Source organism: Centruroides vittatus, unplaced genomic scaffold, assembly GCF_030686945.1.
Source record: "Centruroides vittatus isolate TY-2023 unplaced genomic scaffold, ASM3068694v2 contig_1218, whole genome shotgun sequence".
Taxonomy (NCBI): domain Eukaryota; kingdom Metazoa; phylum Arthropoda; class Arachnida; order Scorpiones; family Buthidae; genus Centruroides; species Centruroides vittatus.
Window position 1 is genome coordinate 639,350 of NW_027120780.1, and position 21,979 is coordinate 661,328.

At 29.8% G+C, this 21,979-nt stretch overlaps 1 protein-coding gene across 1 annotated transcript in view; it reads right to left on the reverse strand.

The window, feature by feature from the left end:
- The window catches only part of bon (tripartite motif-containing protein bonus), a 127,308-nt gene that overhangs the window by 78,629 nt on the left and 26,700 nt on the right, over positions 1 to 21,979 (reverse strand). The window contains exons 3-7 of the mRNA XM_067285159.1: positions 20,499 to 20,758; positions 15,228 to 15,438; positions 13,284 to 13,535; positions 9,195 to 9,565; positions 6,990 to 7,297 (exon numbers count right to left, since the gene is read on the reverse strand). Coding sequence (XP_067141260.1) covers positions 6,990 to 7,297; positions 9,195 to 9,565; positions 13,284 to 13,535; positions 15,228 to 15,438; positions 20,499 to 20,758 — 1,402 coding nt within the window. The remainder of the gene's footprint in view (positions 1 to 6,989; positions 7,298 to 9,194; positions 9,566 to 13,283; positions 13,536 to 15,227; positions 15,439 to 20,498; positions 20,759 to 21,979) is intronic.

The following is a 21,979-nucleotide window of genomic DNA, read 5'->3' on the forward strand; positions in this document are numbered from 1 at the left end:
TACTGTACTGGCAGCCTTCGCAAAAGAACAAGATATCAATATTTATTGGGATAAAGCTTCCATAATTAAGACTGCCACTAACAAACATCTTATTAAATACATTGAAAAACTCGAGATTTACAAGGCGCATAATACCAAAAGTTTCATCAACCATAGAGATGCTGATAGTCTTTCTAGTGCAAGGAAATCTTTTTACTACAACAATTAATTATATTAATAATTTGTTTTATTTTACTGTTTAATTTGTACTATTTTTACGTTACTTTTATTTCATGTTATTTTTATTTTATTATTTTAAATTTAAATGATGTTATTGCTGGCATTCTATTTTTGTTCTAATTCTTTTTAAAGAAGCATTCTATTTTATGTTCCATTTTCAATTTAAAGAGTCTAACTGAAGAGGACTATTAAAAATAGTCGAAAACGTTTTTATTTTATTAAATTTTACTTGTTTGCTGGAAATACCAAGGTGTTTTGTTTTCATACTGTATATTTCCACAGATAAGATGACCTTCAGATAAAATGAAGTGTGAATTTTCATCAAAGTTTTATAGTTTAGCATATATCTGTCCTATAAGATGACCCCCAAACTATCAACAGCTTATGAATTTAGTTTAGATCAGCAATCATCATCTGGATAATAATACTGTTATAGCGTATATGGAATTATGTCCTATTCGTTATTTTTTGAATGAACAAATTTTATTTTCTTGCATCTGGCAGCAATGCCTTGTGATTGTTGCAAACATTTGCACTGATTCTGGCATTCAGGTAATGACGTTGACTATTCACAAAAACGTAGTATGGGCTATTTTGTGGACATACCCTACTCTCTACTAGTAAATAATTACGATTTGTCTGTTTTTTTTATAATGGTTTTAATTTATATAAATTTGTATCTGTTCTATAAGACGACCCCAGATTTTGGGGGCCTTTTTTTATGATACAACTATCGTCTTATCTGCAGAAATATACGATACTTAATCAGGGCCTCCTGCTTCTAAGCTTTCTATATCAGTCTTGACTTTCATGTATCTAATTCTGTTTTTGAGATTAAAGAAAGACGGATGAAGGAACATACAGACAGATAGATGATCATGGATTTGAAATTCAAACACATTAACATATTATAAAATATATAAACAGTGTGCCAAAAAAGCTGAAAGATATACATTAATATGTCTTTCAGTTTTATATCATTTTACACTGGTCTTAAAACATTCCTATTTCTTTCAATGGTAAAATATTTTGTTTATATGCCTATACACAATATGGAGTTTCATTTAGTTGTTGTTTCCTTTCTGATAAGTATAACTGACATAGTAATATTCTTTTATAAAACATACTCATAATTTATAGAACACATGCATCGTTCTATTCTCACACCCTATTCTTCACATTTCCAAATTTAAATATAATAAAATCAACATCACCAAATGTATTATCCCTCAGAGACAATAAATACACTTGATAGTAATAATTTTTTGTTAAGCATTCAAGGAAGAATATAAATAGAGTTGGTTAATACTGAATAACTGGTCAGATAAAATTTTTTGATTTATAATTAATTATACAGATGAACCGCAATTATCTAAAGTTCCACATTGTCTGAGGTAAACCTCCAAGTGAATATACTACTTTTCTTATATTGTAATTCAATAAAAAAATTCAAAATGGTAATGTTACACAATGATTTGTTTCTGTTACCTTTTGTCATTTAACTTCAATGTGTGACAAATCATTCATATTAAAATGTAATTACAATAAAATCTATTGTACCGTACCTATCAGCTGTATAATAAGTAATATAAAAATTATTGTTCTTACACACAATTGAATGTGCTAAGGTATAAAAAGAGGTTTAAAAGTGATATACCATATCTTTTATATCTATAATTTTTAATCCAAAATGGTCAAGGCTGTGCATTCTATCAGAGTTCAGTTAGTTATCCAAGGTTGCATTCGTCCACATTACCTAAGACAATCAGAATTAGTGTTTCTCATTTCCCACTCTTTTGCTTGTCCCGGGATTCCGGGATAAAAGTGAACTGTTGCCAGGGATCCTGGGAAATCCCGGGATAGAATTAATTATTTTTAAGATATACAAAATATCTTGAAATCAAATGATATAATTATTTTTTTATTTTTGAAGTAATTTAATACGTTCTGCAATCTCCAAAATCATATTAATAATGCTATGTAAGATATATATTAAAAATTACCTTTGAATTACATAGAAATTTTCACAAATAGAAAAAATATATTAAAGTTAGCTGGAAACTACATACAACAACAACAATAAAAATGCTTTGAAGAGTTGAAAATTTAAAAAAAAATGAACTTAAAAGGTAATTTTTGTGATTTAAATAAAACATAATACAAAGTATTATTGTAAATTTTTATAAAAGGATTTTAAAAAAGCAAAAATGGTCAATACTCCGATCACTCAATCTAATTCTTATTTTAGTAATGAAAAGTCTTGCTACCGAGAATCCCCTTTCCAATTCAATTGATGTGATTGGAATCATGTTTAATGTATTTAAGAGAAGACAGATGTTACGTGTTTTTCACATGTAGCCTGGAAGATTTCTAGTTCATTTTCGAGATTGTAGTACTTTTGCTCTCTAGTATTCTTGATTTGTCTATCTTGACTGCTTTAATAGAAACATCATAACCCAATAATTCAGCTGTTTGTCTTTAATAATCAGGTTTATGAAGAAAAACTTTATACTTGCAGACTTCGTACTCGTTTGTAACCTTGCCCAATTTGCACACCTGGTGTTACGCAGTTATTGAAGCTACTGGGCATGGTTAAAATTTAAGATAGCATAAGCACAATTATTCTAGATATTACAGGTTCTGACAAGTAAAGAATTTTGAGAGTCCTGCCACAAATAAAGCCACGTATTGATTATTGACCATTTGTGACATGCCATAACAAGCAAAAATTTAAAAAGCTAATAAATATGTTTAAAACTAATAAATACAAACCTATTCTGACAGTTTATGAGTTAATTATACTTTCTATTGGCAAAATTTCCTCAACCTTAAAATAAGAAAAAAGTGAAAAGTTAAGAAACTTGCAGGATTTCCCAGGATGAAAAGAATTTCCTGGGTTAAAAAAACAATGATGCAACTCAGTTGTGCATAGGAACAATTTTTAGACAGACCATCAGCCACTTGCAAACCAGAAGTATTCATATCTATACATTCCATGTTATTGGTATCAATGCACTGATTAAGATTTGTCATGCTGGTGATTCTATGCAGACACATGTATAGACATTAGTTGCACTTTGTCTCAAATAACTACACTAATACAAACTTATTCCAGAATATAAACTATGGAATGATCTTTTATAAAGTGTTATCTGTAAGTCCATAATTTCCACACAACTTCTGTAGAAACTGTGAAAAATCCATATTAGTTGTCATCTCTGACTTCTCATCTTCCATGTATAAATATGAATCGCTTTGTGTGGAAATAACATGTTGGATATGAACAAGTTCATTGTACCACATAGTTCAATGAGGCTCACCACTGTAATTTCCTCCATCAAACCCACACCTGCCAACTTATGGCCGTGAACATCCATCACATACCTACACAAAAACATTTATATGACCTAACAGAACAATCCAGAAATCAGTATAATTGAAGAGAAAGATGGATTCAACTGGAGAATATAACATAGTCACCTTTGTCCTTTGTACAATACACCCTACTTCATTATCAACCAGAACAAGGGACAGCAACCTTTCAATGCTGTTGTGCCAAACCTAAATTATAGTGTTATTTCAGGTGCTGATATGAGTCTACCAATTTCGTTAACAACTTGGCCTTTAAAAATTGTTGTAAAATGAATTATGTTCTTACATGTGAGGTGCATGCACGTGTAGATGGTGACACAGAGCATGTATGCATGTACTGTAATACATATACAAGCAAGAGATTTGTTTTAAATTTATACCACAGCCTATACTAAACTATGGTTTCCATTTAAAATATGTAATTAGCAATTAAAATATAATTTTTACTACCTTTCTATTCAATCAATGTGCCACTGAAAATGTCCCATGTGCCATGTTTGGCACACAAGCCTTAGGGTGTCAACCCCTGAACCAGACAATCCTCTCATTAATGCACTCATAAATCCCTCAAAAGAAGTGTTAAGTCAGCCTGTGGTAGCCATTCCAAAACAATTGCCATACCCAATTACTATTGCTAAATGTGTGTGATAAGAACAGCAAACTGCAAGAGTTTTGTAAGACAGACTCTATCACATTGAATGTATTGCCATGCATAGGGTTTCAAAGGAATATCATCCAATCAATCACTTACTACACTGTCAACTAATTTTACTATGAGTTGTAATGCAGTGCAGTAAGTGATTGATTGAATGATATTCCTTTGACCTGTTAAAGTTTCCTCAATGAACACTGATCCAACTACTGGTGTTTGTCACATGCCCACCACGAATCAAGTGATCATATTTAATGATGTGCACATCTTGTTCATATATGAATTTGTCACATCCTACTGATGGGAGTTCTGGCAATTGATGATCCAGCTCTTTGTAAATGTTGACTCATCAGTCCTTAGGATAATGATACACATCTTCCTAGGGTTTACTCTATTTCCATAATGAATAATAGTCTGCTAAAAACAGGAGTACATAGGAGCAATTATACATTCAATTAAAAGAACGCAAGATTTCCATTAAACAGGGTTTCATCGCAGCATTTAAGCAAATTCACTTAGACAATATTCAAGTTGTTTTCCTTGACAAGGTACTTACATATTATATATCCAACCAGGAAGAAGGTTCATCTCAGGTATTTGAAGAAACTTGAGATATACAAAGAAAATTGAAAAGTTATGGCCATAAATTATAGGAATGATGAACCATCTTACAAGCATGTTTTCTCATTAAAATATTGCTTTCTCACTGGAATTTCTTGTTTCTTGTGTTTTCTTCATAATTGCATCCAGTTTTTATTCTACACAAAAGTCCATAGAATATTGTCCAACAACCACAGCTCACATGCCTGGAGATCCTCAAATGTGTTATGACTTCTTTACAGATTTCCAGATACAAGGTGCTGCACAAGAGTATGATTGTAGGAGTGTACACTATATTCACACTCAAGAAATGCCATATCTGTGATGCCAATAATCCACAAAAACAGCTCAGAATAATGCTAATTCACAGATTTGCAAGAACATAACCCAAAACATCCACAGGATGCACTCATACAGTGGCACCAATGAGATGTCCTGACTAAGGATATTCTGTAATTCTTCCTGTTTCCAACAGGCACTAGATAACTTTGATTGTGGAGTTGGATGGTGACAACTGGAAAAACATTTTCTATATAACCTTGCACTTTTTTGCATTCTGTTGACACTCATCATACAGAAATAACATGTTGCAATATTCTTTGTTCATGAAAACAGCCATCAACCTGCCAACCTCACACACTGATTCTCATTTTGTTCCCACCCATCATTTAAAACTCCCACAGACAGCCAATAAGAATATGTCAAACTCCAAATTAGTATAACACTGTGGTATCTCATGCAACTGTTTTTTCTGTAGCTGTCATGATCTATCTGCTGAAAATCAGTTTTTTGCCAATGCTTTCTTAGTCTTTTCTGTTCAACCAAGTACTGCTCTGTACTAATTAAACAATGCTCTTTCTTTTTGTAATTAACTTTTTTGCACATGGTCACTTTTCTGTAGATGCTAATTACTTCTGTGGTGCTATGACAGATAGTACATCCCCTTTAACTTTTTAACCAACTTTAAGAACCTGGTAAATTTTTTGATCAAAATTAATATTTAATTTTTATTTTAAAAACATGTTAAAAATTATTATAAAATCTTGGATTTAAATAGTTATGAATATTTGAAATATTAAATAAAATAGCTACTTTATATTATTATAAATTGTATTTTTATTAATTGCACACTATGAGAGGAATTGAAGCCTAGAATTAAATGCCAAAAAATTTTGAATTAAAACATTGCCACTTTTTAGATATAATCATATTAAATATGTATTTAAATAACATATACTCTTGCTAATCCAGCCTGTCAATTATCTGGTAAATCTCCACAGTATGATTACCTATGCATTTCCTGTCATGTTAGTTGTGTCACACATCCTGTATTTCTATTTTTGTTGTTCAGTACTGCATGTCAGTTTGCCATATTTTCCCTCCTGTCTCCAAAAAGAGCAATGGCTACATTATTCATTGACTTTAGGCCTATACACTCAGTAATCTGGCACCCTCCTGTGCAGATTTCTGGTCAGATCAGCAAATCTGATGTATTTAAAAATAATAATTTTATTAAACTGATTAATTTAGATTTTTCAGAAGAAGAAGAAGAAAAAAAAAAAAAAAAAATCAGCCTTTTACTCTTTCATACAGAAAAAATTAATCTAATATACATAGTTATTATACAGTTATTATACTGATTTACAAATCAGTATAATAACTGTATAATCAGTATAACAATTGATATTGGTAACCATCAGTTCCATTATGAAGTTAAACAAGTGACAAAATTATGAAAGTACTAGTTCTACTCAGTGTGCATGCTCAATAATGACTAATTTCTTCCTTTGTCAAGTTTGTTTACTTCATGAAAAAATGGTCTGTCATTTTCTGGCAATATTCATTCAAGTATACTAATGGTGAAATGACAAGTAACTGTCCATATAAAGAAATCTGAGAAAAACATTTCAAATATGACTGGACTAGAAATATTTACAAGAAATATTCAGCTTTGGATAAAACCATTTTGTAAATGAATTAGTACAGATGTCAGACAAAAGGAATTATAATAATGGCATCATTCTTACTTAACTTATTTGACTTTACAAATGTATCCTATATTATTTATAATATTGACACAAACATTTCTACACATGAAAATTTGTAATCAGCTATTTATTTTAATTAAAAGTTATAATATACTTACCATTACTACCCTGATTGTTTATCTGATTTATTGTAGCATTATTAACTGCTGAAGATGCTATATTACCAACAGAACTATTTACTAAAGGATAATGACTTAGTTTAGGTGTATTTGACATTGTCAAAACTTTATTTGATGAACTGGCATCACTGTCTATCACTATTACTTGTGGTCTTTGTTGTACAGGTTGTAAAACAGCATAACTAGGAGGTACTTTCTGCAGCTGGGTTGATGAATTTATGGGATTAGATTGTGTTGCTATTGCAGTTACCTGTAATCTTGGAGCTGCAGGCCTAATACTTCGAACACTGTCAAAAAATATATCAAACAGTTTTTTATATATTAAACATTTTATAAATAATGTCTAATAAAATATATTTTATATTTATAAGAAAAAATATTACATATAACAAATTTACAATTACTATATAAAATTAACAATTTGGTGACATAAAATCTAAGTTAAAATTTTCTTCAAAATGTTCAAAGAATTCTTAAAAATAGATTTTACATAGTTGAATAAAATATAATTCAGTTCTAAAACTTGATAATATTAAGATAGCAGTTGTTGTTACATACTAATTTGCATAAACCCTTAAGCTGATAAATATCCATCAGAAGTGCTACAATACAATTTTTCTTTTTTATAGTTTGATACTTTGTTTACTTGTTTATAGACAATAAGTAAAAAATATTTCTTGACTCCAGAATTTTTTGTTGTAAGTCAAAAATATATTTTATGTATCATGTTATAACTTTTTTGTTTTATTGTTTTTTTTTTTTAATCTTTGTTTTGAGCTTGTGTAATGGGAACGGAAATAAACTGCCTAACAACTTTTCCAAAATTCAGTGTAAAATAAATTATTATTATATATTCTCGGGTCTGTGCCATAAGGTCATATGTCACTTTTCTTCTAACTGATGAGTGAAATTACAGAAATAAAGATTTTCAATGAAAACTCCTACAAAGAGAAGTTACATTAACCTAATATTTTTCTATAGTAACATAGTATACCTATAGTAATATAGTAACCTAATATTTTTCTATAGTAACAAAATTGATTTCTTTTATATGGTCTCAAACTTTCTTCTGCCTTTACTGTAAAATTGTTCCAAATGGAGACACATTATCAGATACATGACAGGTCATAACATGCAAAGTGATCAAAAAATAAATTCACAATATCCATAAACCAAAGGTTTCAACATTATTTTTCAACAAGTGGTTGAAGCACTTGCCACAATTTGTGAGAAGAATGTCAACACTGGACACAATATATGTATCTATTGTTATTACAATGTTATAATGTTACTAGAATATTTTCATTTTCATCTCAGATGGAAAAATCCCAACAAGTGCTCCTTCAAGATGAAAATTGCATCAAGTTTAAACTAAGAAATGATTCAATATTTTTCAAAAAAAAACTTTTGCAGCAAGTTATGTGATATTTCTCAACAACAATGGCTAACCATATATTACACTACTATATTATGAAAACATTTTCTTATGATGACTTTTATATCTTTTTTTTTTTATTTGGTAGATACATGTTAGCATTTTATTAACAGACAATTTTTTAACAGATTATTAGACTCAAACTTTTTCAACTGATCTCTTTCTGTGCATATACCTTAAACCAGATGACTATGAACACTAGAATTTATTATTATGTGTATCAATAACATTTGAAATTTCAATGATATCTTAAACAACACGATTGTAAATTTACTTTTTGATCCATTTATATACAAAATGATTGAAAAGTCTTTATAAAAAACAAACATCTAAAAAATGCATTTGTAATAAATACATTTTTATGAAATTTTGAAATTAAAAATAGTATGTAAACATGAAAGATACATAACAGTTAAAATGCATTAGGAGGAATTAAAATTTAATTTTTTATTTATAAATAAAAACTTTGTGCAAACAGTATTTAAATATATAGCAGTTTCTATAATTAAAAGTTAATGTTACAATTAATCCAATATCAAATATTTAGTCAAAAATAAAAATGCTAAAATATCAATTATTATTGTATAATCAAATTTTTATTTTCAATAAATATGAAACTTTGATTTTACTAAAGCCATGAATAACGAGATTAGGGAAAAAAACTGAAGTTTCCTTACTCTCTACTTTTTTAAATAAATTAATTCAATTACATTATACACGAAGAATGAGAGAAATTCTTTATAACTTACTTTTGTTTATTTGGTGACATAGTGACTGGTGATATCGTTATATTTGGATTTCTAGGTAAAGTCACAGGTTGATATACTGGAGACTGTTGAACAGGTTGACGAACACTACTTTGAAGTTGTTTCTGTACAGTTGAAGTTGGATTGGAGAAAGACGTTTGAGTTGTAACAGGTGTAAGAGACTGTCCAACATTAGAAACATTTGATCGACTGAACTGTGTTGATAAAGGTGCTGCTTGTAATATATTTCTCAAATGACCTGGAATCATTGGAGAGGGATGTGTTGAAGATGTTACCTGTGGCTGTCCATAAAGTGTATGTTGTTGATTTTGTGGCTGTCGCTCTGGTGTTGAACTAAGCTGACTTGTACTAGTCTAGATAAAAACCAAAGCAGAGATTATAAAAGATAGCTAAAAATAAAATACCTAAAAATAGTACAAACAGAAAAATATTTAAAAATGTATTTGTTGTTATAAAGACGTTTTTGTCAGTATAATTTGTATTTTCTATAATCTAAATGCAAGAAATCCTCCATTTGTGCTGAGGCTTTTTGTATTCTATAAAATAAAATAAATTAATAGTAACGTTTAATTTACCTAAAATAGTATGTAAACATGAAAGATTTATAGTGGCAATAATGGATACTTTGAGATTGTAGAAAACTATCCTATTTAATCTATTATTTATAGGTATAGGTTTGATCAAAATCTAATCTTTTGGATAATTTGGGATGAATTTGTACAACATTGGAGAATTCAGTTACAGGTAGATTTAAAAACTTATTTAATGGAATATAAATTTTTGGACAGTTCCTTATGTAAATTTGATATTAGTGTATATGTGATGGATGACCAGACTATTATACCACAATGTGGCAGCAGTTTTTAACTGGGTCTTTTCTGTTCCAGCATGATAATGCTCCAGCCCATAGAGCAAGGTCTACGATGACATGGTTTGAGAAAAATCACATGGTTGTGCCTGACTGGACTGCTCAAAGTGACAACTGCAACAGATCTTACACAATTCTGGTAAACTACATTGACGAATAGTGAAAATTTGAAATGTATGTCTTTTGTACAGATTGTAATTTCAGAGTTGCCACTATTAAAATTCCAACTCTTGTACATTGCAAATTGTTTAGTTGTTTATTTTTGATTAATGAAGATTTTCCTTTATTTTTGAAGTCTCTATTATAACAGATACAAATTAAATTGAAATATTTTTCTAGTTTAAAATATGCAACACTAAATAGTAAAGAAAAAGTTTGCTGTTTTATCAAAACACTGCAGCATGCTTTGGAACACATGTAATCTACCATTCATCTATAATTTTAACAGCATCACCCACTATCACTTGAACATTTCAACTAATTTAATAAATTTGTCAAGATTACAAAATTATGCATTAATCAAATCCTGCATTACGCAAGATATAAAATTCTTGAAAGTACAGGTAACTATGAAAAACAGCAAAAATTTTGTATTTAAATTATAATAATAATTATTATTATTAAACATTAAAATTACAAAATTAAAAATTGGAAATTTCATAGTACTGCTGTTTTTCATCTAAGTATAAATTAATAAACATGCCGTAAACAACCTTTAAAGTCCAGTAACAAAAATTTTTTTATAAAAGACTTTTGACAAACATTTTCAACCTTGACCAAGGTCTGCATCAGGTCTTTAAATTAACCAAAACCACCCAAGGCCAACATAAATTAATTTTTATTAGTTTGATATTAAGTTATATCTTAAAAATTTTTATATATGGGGTAGTTTTTTACATGTGTTAAGTATTAACCCTCAAGGTATAAAAACATGACTTATAAGAATGTCCTGTGTATCAATGCTATATCTATCCTCCCAATTTCTTGTATTGTACTATTTCTTGTATTGTATTATCACATTATAGATGAGGAGATTTCCCTTCTTAAATTGACTGTTTACAGTACTGGGTATTCTTTAGCCAAGTTCAAACATTTAGTTAACTGGGTCAAACACATGTTATTTCCACCATCCACTTTGTACTCTACAGATTTATTTTTCATAACTATGGCCATTCCATACCTGGATCCTGCTTCATTGCATGTTTATCTAGTCTACAAGAAATTTAGCTATATTTTGCCACTAGCTCCCCAGCCCACTTTACATAGGATACTTTGTAATGATAGAGACTTGGTTACACTCTATCAAAAGTCTGGAGTATATACTATACCTTACTTTTGCAAAATCCCCTAACTGGATTGAAACTATCATACATTGGAAACACTATTAGAATTGCTCTACCTCAGTCTCACAGAACATCATGATGATGTAGTGAATAGCAAGTGTATAACAGAGTTAGCTAAAAAAGTGATAGGAAGTAACTTTGAACCAATGTGGTTATAAGTTTCCCTTCTAAAACACTGTGGGGATTAAAAAATATTATTTATATGGAAATCACTTCACATCTCATTGTTGTCACCATGCAATTCTCCCATGCTGGATATTCCAGAGTTGTAGACAGCACTGTTTATCCTTCTAAGGTTCTAAATCACATGGTTTCCAATAAAACACCTCATAGTGATAGTAGTGCCACTGTGTGTTTTTGTTTATCAATTAATTCATTATTATTTATGTACTTAATTTTAATCCATTTATTCTTAAAGTTTGTTTTACATTTTATGGTATTTTATATTAACGTATAATTTTTATTAAGGGCACGTTTTTTATGCAGCGAAAATGTAGTGTAAATGACATCATAAGCAGAAACTACTGCATGTTACATCATGGTATTTTATAAATGCTTGTCGCTGAAGCAAAATGGACGCTGTCCCTTGTTTGCTAATTTCTGTTTTAAAAAGCAATGTATTATTTAAAGAATGACAACACAATAAAAAAAAGGATGTATGAAAATTTAATGATCGGCATCATTGTTTCAAATAAAGGTAAAATCTAAGCAACAGAAGATAAGAAATTATGTTGAAGAGATAGTTCCTTCATATTCTACGGATGACTTCAAATCTCATTTTAGACTCTCAGAAAGTTCAATAGAAGTAAATTTTTAACTTAAAATAAGCTAAATTTTCTATTAATTTCTAAATTAACTGATGATGCATTTATTTTTTATAGGAAATTATAAAATTAATAAATTCAAAGAGAGAAATGAAAGTAAAAAAAGGCAACCTCTTATTTCTTCTACAAAGGAAGTATTATTAAGTATTTGGACTCTTGCTAATCAAGAGTCACTTAGAAGTATTGGAGATAGATTTGGTGGTCATGCGCACACAATCTTTATAGACTTCTGTCAAAAAATGTGTTGTATTATTGGCTAGTTTATTAGGTGGCTAATTGATAACTTGGAAAAAACAGTTCATAAATTTGAAGAATACATAATTACATTGCCTGGAATAATTGGGTGTGTTAATGGAACACACATATATATAAAAGTTCAAAAGGAAGACAGCCACAGTTATTACAACACAAAACAAAGGCACTATCCTCTTGTAAATAATCTGTGATTCAGAAATGAGAATTATTGATGCATTTCTTGGTTGGCCTGGTACTGCCAATGATTCTCAGGTTTGGCAGCAGATCTTATTTATAATATCTTTTTGAATGAATCTTCAAAGTATTTAGGAGATAACTATTATTTATTTGGAGATTCAGCATATCCATTAGATACATTTTTAATTACACCTTATAAAGATTATGGTAATCTTATTGTCAAACAAAAAAATTGCAACAGAAAACACAGTTCTATCAGAGTTGTGGGAGAACAAACCATAGGTCTACTAAATCACAAACAAATTTTTCTGAATTTTCTACTTCAAACCTCATAGATACATCAAACCACATATTTTTGAATATTTGAAATTCTAAAATATAACTATTGAATTGCTTGAAACATGAATTTCATAAATCCCAATTATGAATCAATTATGTTAAGTTAACGTTTTAAAAATACTTCTTAATTATTCCTTCCATTAACACATTCTGTATTTAAGAAATTATATTTTTAAAAATACACAGACCACTACTAATCTAAAAAACACAACAAAACTACTAATCTGAAAAAAAAGAAAAAAATAGAACAGCTATGCATAAATACCTGATTTGAAGATTGAACTGGAAAACAATTTTGATTTATAGTTACAGCAGTTTGTCCACCTTGTGACTGTGTAATATGCTGTCCTCTAGGTAAAATTCCAGATATCATACCTCCTACTGGTTGACGATCAACAAAAAGACAACCAAGTTGACTGATGTATTGTGTAAGATAATTTGATTCATATGAAAAATGAATATCCACAACATGTTGTGGGTTAGGAACTTCACACCGCCGACGCAAAACATGTCTTAGCTTGAAAATAAATAAAATAATAAAAATTATCATTATTTATTATTCTTAATAATAATAAATAATATATATTAATTTTAAAGTAAAATTAACTTAAAAACAATTAAGGTAATTAAAGTTTTAACTTCTTAGTAAATACGTATTCTAAAACAATACTTTAAGAATTTTTCTTTAAACTGAATTGGAATAATGATTTGACTGAAATACTAAATAGCATATTTTCAAATTCATCAAATATATTTAATTCTTTTTAATCAAATGATCTATCAAATTTTTCACACTATTTTAAGCTTAAATAATAATTCAAAATGAAGTAATTCAGCCAAAGGTAGTCTAACCACCTATTTCTAGCCAAATTTCCTTGTTTAGGATTATCATTAGACTTAAAATAGCCTGATAAAAATCTGGCAGATCATTACTGGTTATTCTAATAAATTGGGTTATGAATGTTATCGTACATATAACATGCTGGAATTAAAGTGTAAGTCAGCTGAGAGCCTTGGAAGGTTGTGGGCATTGAGTCCTAGTGGAACCATAAATGGACTAGTATAGTTATATCTAAATTAGGAAACCTGAAGATCAGATTGAGGTGTAGATAGCATAACTTGCAACCAGTGTTGCTAACTTTTTTTTTGATGAGAATTCATTTTTTTCTGCTAAAATTTCCTTTTTTTCCCCATGTTATTCTATGAAATCTTCAATCTTTTTCCCACTTAAAATTTTATCATTAAAATACAATCACTGACCATATTATATGAGCTTGCATAACTCATCTTAGTAATAACTTATAAATTTTAATTTGTTATATTTTGTAATTGATTTGCTCATCAATCCACTAAGTTTCATGACAGTTTCAATTTTTAAATTTGTAGTTGTGTTCTACTTTAAGAATAAATATTTGATTCTTCTAACTTGAAGATGCCCATTTAAAACTGAAGAAAATGTTTTGTTTAAAATATATCCATTTTTTGCTGATTATTAGTTTGTGTGTTATTACTACTATATAACACCAATATTGTGCTAGTGACTCTGCAAACACATCATTTCAAGATTACTAGTTAGTGACCTTAAACCCTAGGCTACAGCTCTGTTGTACAAAAAAAAAATGCAGCCTTTGAGACACAGTTATAACAAATACAGAAAACTTAGAGTTACATAGAGAGACCTTATTGTTGATTTATATGACAGTATTACAACATATATCAAACGTGTTGAAATCTAAGGGGCTCCCCTTATTAGTCCACAAGCCTAACCTAATTTACCACAATATAAAATATTACAATTTGGTTGATTATAACCTATGATCAAAAAGAATGGTAATCACTGTTCTAGAACACAGCTTACACTGCTTTCTGTATCATCTAGTCATCACTTATGAGATATGTTATCACTGGCTATGTTAAAAATTATGGAAAATTCTAATACATAACTCAACTTTAGATTTAATTTCAAAATCGGTCCAATATTTCATATACATATCACAAATTTATTTATATGAACATATCTCAGTAAAATAATTTACTATCTGATTGTTTCAAAGTTATAATTTCAACTTATTCAAAAGAAAATTGTTGAAATTTTGATAAATAGAAAAGCTATATTATATTATTATTATTCCTAAAACTTGATATGATAGAACTGATTTATCTTCTTTTTTCTTTTAAGCTTCTATTCAATTAATCAACAAAATGTTACCTGATTTGTAATTGCTTTTTTACTGTAGACGAGTGCCATTTCACTGCCATGTTTCATTGCATTTTCAGTAAATTTTAGACAGTGCTCTAATTTAAAAGAAAGACTGACTAGTTCCTCATTCTTCATGGATAACTGTGTTTTCTTCTGTGTACAGACTTCACTAAGTTGATGTAAAAGTTGTTTTGCTCTTCTGTTGATTTCTGTTATAAATCTAATAAAAAAAAAAGATGCATATATATATATAATGTATACAAATAAGCATTTTAATTTTATTAAAATAAAATACATAACTTTAAACTAAAATATATATAAATAAATTAATACAAATGAAATATTTATAAACAGAAAAATAAAGATCTACCCTCCCTGCCATAATTTATGACAGTCTTAGGCTTCAAGTCTATGTACCCTTCGGTGGAGCTCCCTCCAGCTTTCTGCTCCCTTAGAGATTTTTTATTTAGTGCAGTTCAGGACCAAATGCTACATCAACAGATACTAGAACTGGCCCATTTCACTCATAAATATTTAAACTACAGTAAGATATTTATTTATATATAGTCATATTTATCATATTTTTTATTTTGCACTGTTTTTGTTAAATGATTACCTGCAGTCAGTAAATGTAATTCATATCTACATGTCTAAGTTTAAATTCTTATTTTAACACTTAGCCTGCTAGAAACGTAATATTATGTTTTGCAAATTCTTTGGTAAAAACGGCAAACATAATATTATGTTCCTCAATATATCAAGTTATTTTTAGCTTTACAACATAACATTACGTTTTCACAATCAAAAAATGAATTTTGTGTGATTTTTTGTCTGTGTTAACTAACAGTGAGAAGTATTTTTTCAGAAATTTGAAATATATGCTATTTTTAAAACCATGTGTATCATTCAATTTGGAGTTTCATCGCCATATTTTGCAGGTGAAGTTTGAGTTGTTTTAATTTGTATATGTGAGTTAAGTTCAAGTATGGCACATATATGTACTAAACAGAAATTGTTTGAATTTATTAATGAAGAAATGAACAAATATAGTGACAATTATATTTATTTATCTGATGAAAATGTAGCGATTATGTTTTAGGCCTAATTGAAATCAAAAAAGTACAAATAAGCCACATTATTATTTCTAAACCTATATAGTTTATTTAATATTACATAGTTTATATACTTTATAGATATTCTCAATGCAAAAGTCAGATTCCTATAGTTCTGACAGTGCTAAATGCCATCTCATCCACATTTGCTAAACCAATGCAATTATGAAAAACAGCCAGAGTCAGCAAAAACTCTACTAATGATATTGATACAGTACATCATTATTATATTGTTTATTTGTTTTCTTAAGTTTCAGCAGTGCAACACTTGGGTGATCTGCCTGGGGAATGCCTTCCATGAGGTCTTTTCAAGGGTAACTGGCCCCTATTCAGGTGTTACGGACATGGAGAAAACCAGAAAACTCCACGTAGCCAGCCTGTCCTGGCAAGCTGCAAACCCACGACCAAACTCCTAGTGTTCAGGGAACAAAACCAGTTGGCCACTGGTGGGCACATGTCATTATTACAAATAAGTTCATCAATGTAGTAGTATATATTTGTTACTTAATAAGACAAATGTTAAAAGCTTCATTGCATTTTTTAATTTGTTTTCAATTTATCTCTCTCTCTCTAAAACATGTCCAAATAATATTAAAGCACAATACATAAAAATATAGCCCATATACATCAAAATTGAAAAATGAAATCAGAAACTGTTTTCACTTTTAACATAGTTTTAGTCAATCGGTTTTTATTCTCAGTAGAAAATACAGTAAAATCGCTTAAATCAGCCAGCATACAGCAAAGGAGCTAGGTCAACAAAACCAGCAGAGTAAATGTTAAAAATTATTTTTGTTCAATATGAATTCCCTATATGATGATAATTAAAGTAACAACATATTTGTAAGGAACTGAGTCCGAATGTTATTTTTATTTTATTATTATTTCCGTTTTATTATCTTTTGTTTGGGGTTTATGTTTATTTAGGACGAAGGTTCCCCACCACTCTCTTGTTAGTAATGAAAGATGAAAATAAAACAACTCACGGAGAAATAAGCGCCATAGAAAACATCTTGCGCACTTGCGCTGCCCAGCGGAAGTAACAGTCCGCAGAAAAAAAATGGAGGGGGGAGTCCCCACAATCACTAGTAGAGAAATACTTGATAAACCGTCTTAAACATCCCAGAAAATTATGATAAATATTTTGTAAATGGTTTATAAGCTTTGTCGGAAACTTAAAGCTGCCAGAACAGAAAGTTAATGTAAGTATGTAAATAAGAGGAGTAACCCAGCTCAAGTGTGATGTCACCTCACAGTATAAAACCCGTACGTTAACCGAAGAAGGAGAGGTGATTTCCAAACCGAGGTGAATTCCAAATCGAGGCGACTGTGAGAGCGAGGTTAATTCGAAAGCGAAGTATTTTCTGATAGAAGTCCAGATTGATAATTGGACGATCCAAGGTGTTAAAGAGGAGTTCGATTGACGATTTGACGATATCGAAAGGATTGAGGAAATAGTTTTCTTCGTATAGTGAGGTGACGGATAGACATTTAATTAGTAAGAGATTTTGTTCATAGTTTCTAAGTATTTGATTTGTTGAATTTCAAAGGGGAATTACTATTAAGTTAAGCTAAGTAGCTAAGTTTATTGTCGGGTTGACTTGGTGATTTTCGTTAATAAATTTTGTTTGGAATTATTGACATTTGTACGTAGTACGTTCTAGTTATTAATTAAATATATTTGAACTTTTGATTTGACTTGGTATTTATCGTTATTATTACTAATCTTTCGGTGCACGCTTAAAAGCCCAGGCCTGGCAAACTAATCTCGAATCCGCGTAAAGTACCTGTTAGGTTAACGGAAGTTTCACCGACCGTAATTATAGTCGGTTTCCTAAGATACAAAAATTAAGTACTTTACATATTGATAAATTTACCTGTACAATTCATATATGTAAATTTGTGCAAATATCAGATATATTTGTACTGACATGCATAGAAGCTTAAAACCCCAAGAATATTGCAAAAATGGAAATAAATCCTTCACATAATATGCACAACTGCGTATCCTACACTTTCATAGTATAACTATTATGAAAGTGCAGGATACGCAGAAACATACTAGGTGTTATTTAAAAAGATACTATCACAAACATTAAAATGTTTCAATCCTATTTCACTTCTATTAGAAACAGAAAAATCAGAATTCTGAGACAAAAACTTTATAAGTGTTGAAAATAGAGTTATCAAACAATAAAAATTTTTATTGTGTTGCTTCATTTCTACTTATTCATGAATTATTATTCACCTATTCAATATTAATAAAATATAACAATAATTCTCTTGCCAGTCATCACCTTGAGATAGCTCAGTAGTTCCAATGAACTATAGAGCAGTGTGTTTAGGAGCATGAACTTCCAAGTAGGACCATAGAGCCAATGAAACAAAAAGTGAACTTCAAGTAGCATCTCATCAGAATAGGTAGCTGATTTATACACACCTGGCTTTAGGTACATAAGCATACCATGTAAGGAACTGAGTCCGAGCGTTATTTTTATTTTATTATTATTTTTTCGTTTTATTATATTTTGTTTGGGGCTTATGTTTATTTAGGATGAAGGTTCCCCACCACACTCTCTTGTTAGTAACGAAAAAAGAAGATAAAACAACTCACGAAAGAAATAAGCGCCGTAGGAAAAATCTCGCGCACTTGCGCTGCCCAGCGGAAGTAAACGGTCCGCAGAAAAAAAATGGAGGGGGGAGTCCCCACACTCACTAGTAAAGAAATACTTAATAAACCGTCATAACATCCCAGAAAATTATGATAAATACTTTGCAAACGGTTTATAAGCTTTTGTCAGAAAATAAAGCTGCCAGAAATAAAATTAATGTTAGCAAACTAAGTATGTAAATAAGGGGAGTAACCCAGCTGAAGTGTGACGTCACCTCACAGTATAAAACCCATACGTTAACCGAAGGAGGAGGAGGTGAATTCCAAATCGAGGCGACTTTGAGAGCGAGGTGAATTCGAAAGTGAGGTGATATTTTGATAGAAGTCCAGATTGATAATTGGACGATCCAAGGTGTTAAAGAGGAGTTCGATTTGACGAGTTGACGATATCGAAAGGATTGAGGAAATAGGTTCTTCGTATAGTGAGGTGACGGATAGACGTTTAATTAGTAAGAGATTTTGTTCATAGTTTCTAAGTATTTGATTTGTCAAATTTTCAAAGGGGAATTAATATTAAGTTAAGCTAAGTAGCTGAGTTTATTGTCGGGTTGACTTGTTGAATTTCGTTAATAAATTTTCTTTGGATTATAGACATTTGTACGTAGTAAATTCTAGTTACTAATTAAATATATTTGAACTCTTACTTTGGCTTGATATTTATCGTTATTATTACTAATTTTTCGGTGCACGCTTAAAAGCCCAGGCCTGGCAAACTAATCTCGAATCCGTGTAAAGTACCCGTTAGGTTAACAGAAGTTTTACTGACCGCATTTAGTGTCGGTTTCCTAAGATACTAAAAATAGTACTTTACAACCAACTTCTTTAAAGAAAATAAAAATGGTTGCAACAGTATAATATCAGCTCAAATATAACCCAATTTAACAAGATCCATGTGAGACTCTTGTTTGAAAAATCTGCCATTATGTTTCTTAAGAGGTTAAAAAGAAGTCAAGTTTTAACCTCTCATATCTTGTCTATGTTCTCTGTACATCTCATCAGAATTATTTCACACCCTACAGCACATGTTATACTGTCCTAATGTGTATAAGTGTGGAGCCAAAAAATTTTTAGCTCCATTTTCCCCTCCTTTTTTTCAACTGCGTGTATATCTTCTTACGAATCATGTTGGTTTAGCTGTCACTCTCTCAGGACTGAAGAGGGGTGTTAAGTCCGAAATGCATATCCGTTCACACCAATAAACCAACCTTTTTCCACTGAAAGTGTTTCCTGTGTGATATGTTCTCAATGGTAACATTGTGCTAAGAAAATACATATAATAAAGAACAACAAGCAACCAAGATTTAAAAAACTACATTATGTTTTTAACTAATTCCTTTTATGTAATTTTATTTTAAACAATTTTATATAGCAAAAACACTAATAAATAACATTTAATAAAAAAGTTAAACTTAATAAAAATTCTATTTTTAAGATATATACTTATTAAACAAATTATTAATACAATAATTATTATGAGAAATATATTGAATTTCCTACCTGACAGCACACATTTTAATTTCCTCATTAACATGCTGTTCCCTTTGTGTAATTTCGTTATGACGTTTATTTACAGTTGTACGGGCATTTTTAATGTAAGCTTGCTTTTCTTTAATTTTAGTTAACAACGTTCCTAAATACAACTTTTCATCTTCACAAGCTTTTGACAAAAATTGGTATCTGTGATCTTGATGTTCAAGAAGTTGACAATCTCTGCATGTCACTTTATCACAAGATTCACAATACAGTTTTAACTGTTCCTATAATTTAACAATAAATTTGAAATGTTAAAATCAAATAATAAAAATAATCATTACTTAAGTATTTTAATATTTTTTATAAAATTAAAACATCTGATATTACACTTTTAAATTAAAAGAACAGCTCTTTGAAGTGGACATTCAAGCTATCATATTATATTTTTTCATTTAAGCATGTAGATTAAAGAAATTTCAAAAAAAGTCAAGTTTTAAAAATAATAAAGGGCCGTCCATAAATTTCATAAGGGCGATTTTGGTCATTCTAGACCCCCACCCACCCGTGTAAGAAACTGTAATATTTTCTTTGATCCCTCCTCCCCTTCCCTATCTTACATAATATTTAGGCATAATTTTATAGAAAGATTTTAACCAAAAAAAATTTTTTTTAATGAAATCCTAGAAACCTTAGGTTTAAAATATATAATTATTAATTAGTTAATTAATATGTACTATTAATATTATTTATAAAAGACTATGTAAACACTGACTATGTAAACAAGACTAGCTGACCCGGCCACGCGTTGTTGTGGCTCAAAATGTATCTATTATAAATGTATAACACTTCCCCCGTGGGGAGAATTTCAAAAAATCCCTTCTTAGTGTACATTCTCTTGACGTACCCTATTAAAACGCATCTAAAATAGTATAATAAAAGCCGAGTTCTTCACGGTAAGCCTTAATCCCGTCCATCTCCCCCCACTGGGGGGAATTTCGACATGTATATTATATAAAAACACGTGCGTATTCAAATGCAATGTTGTGTCAAAATTTCAAAGGAATCGGTAGGAACAAACGAACGTTATATGTTATTTATATAGATAGATAGAAAATGATCTGCTTCAGTCCATTCTCACAGAAAAGCAAACTTAGGTCGTCGGAAGTTAGCGCCATCTGTTGGACATAAAAGCCTTAATCCATATATAAATATATTTTTGAAAGGGGGGAAATGGTGTAGGGGTATGAAAAATAGATAGTAGCCGATTCTCAGACCTACTGAATATGCATATAAAATTTGGTAAAAATCGGTAAAGCCGTTTCAGAGGAGTAAGGTAACTAACATTGTGACACGAGAATTTTATATATAAGATTTTAACCAAAAAAAAATTTTTTTAATGAAATCCTAGAAACCTTAGGTTTAAAATATATAATTATTAATTAGTTAATTAATATGTACTATTAATATTATTTATAAAAGACTATGTAAACAAATTTTAAAATATA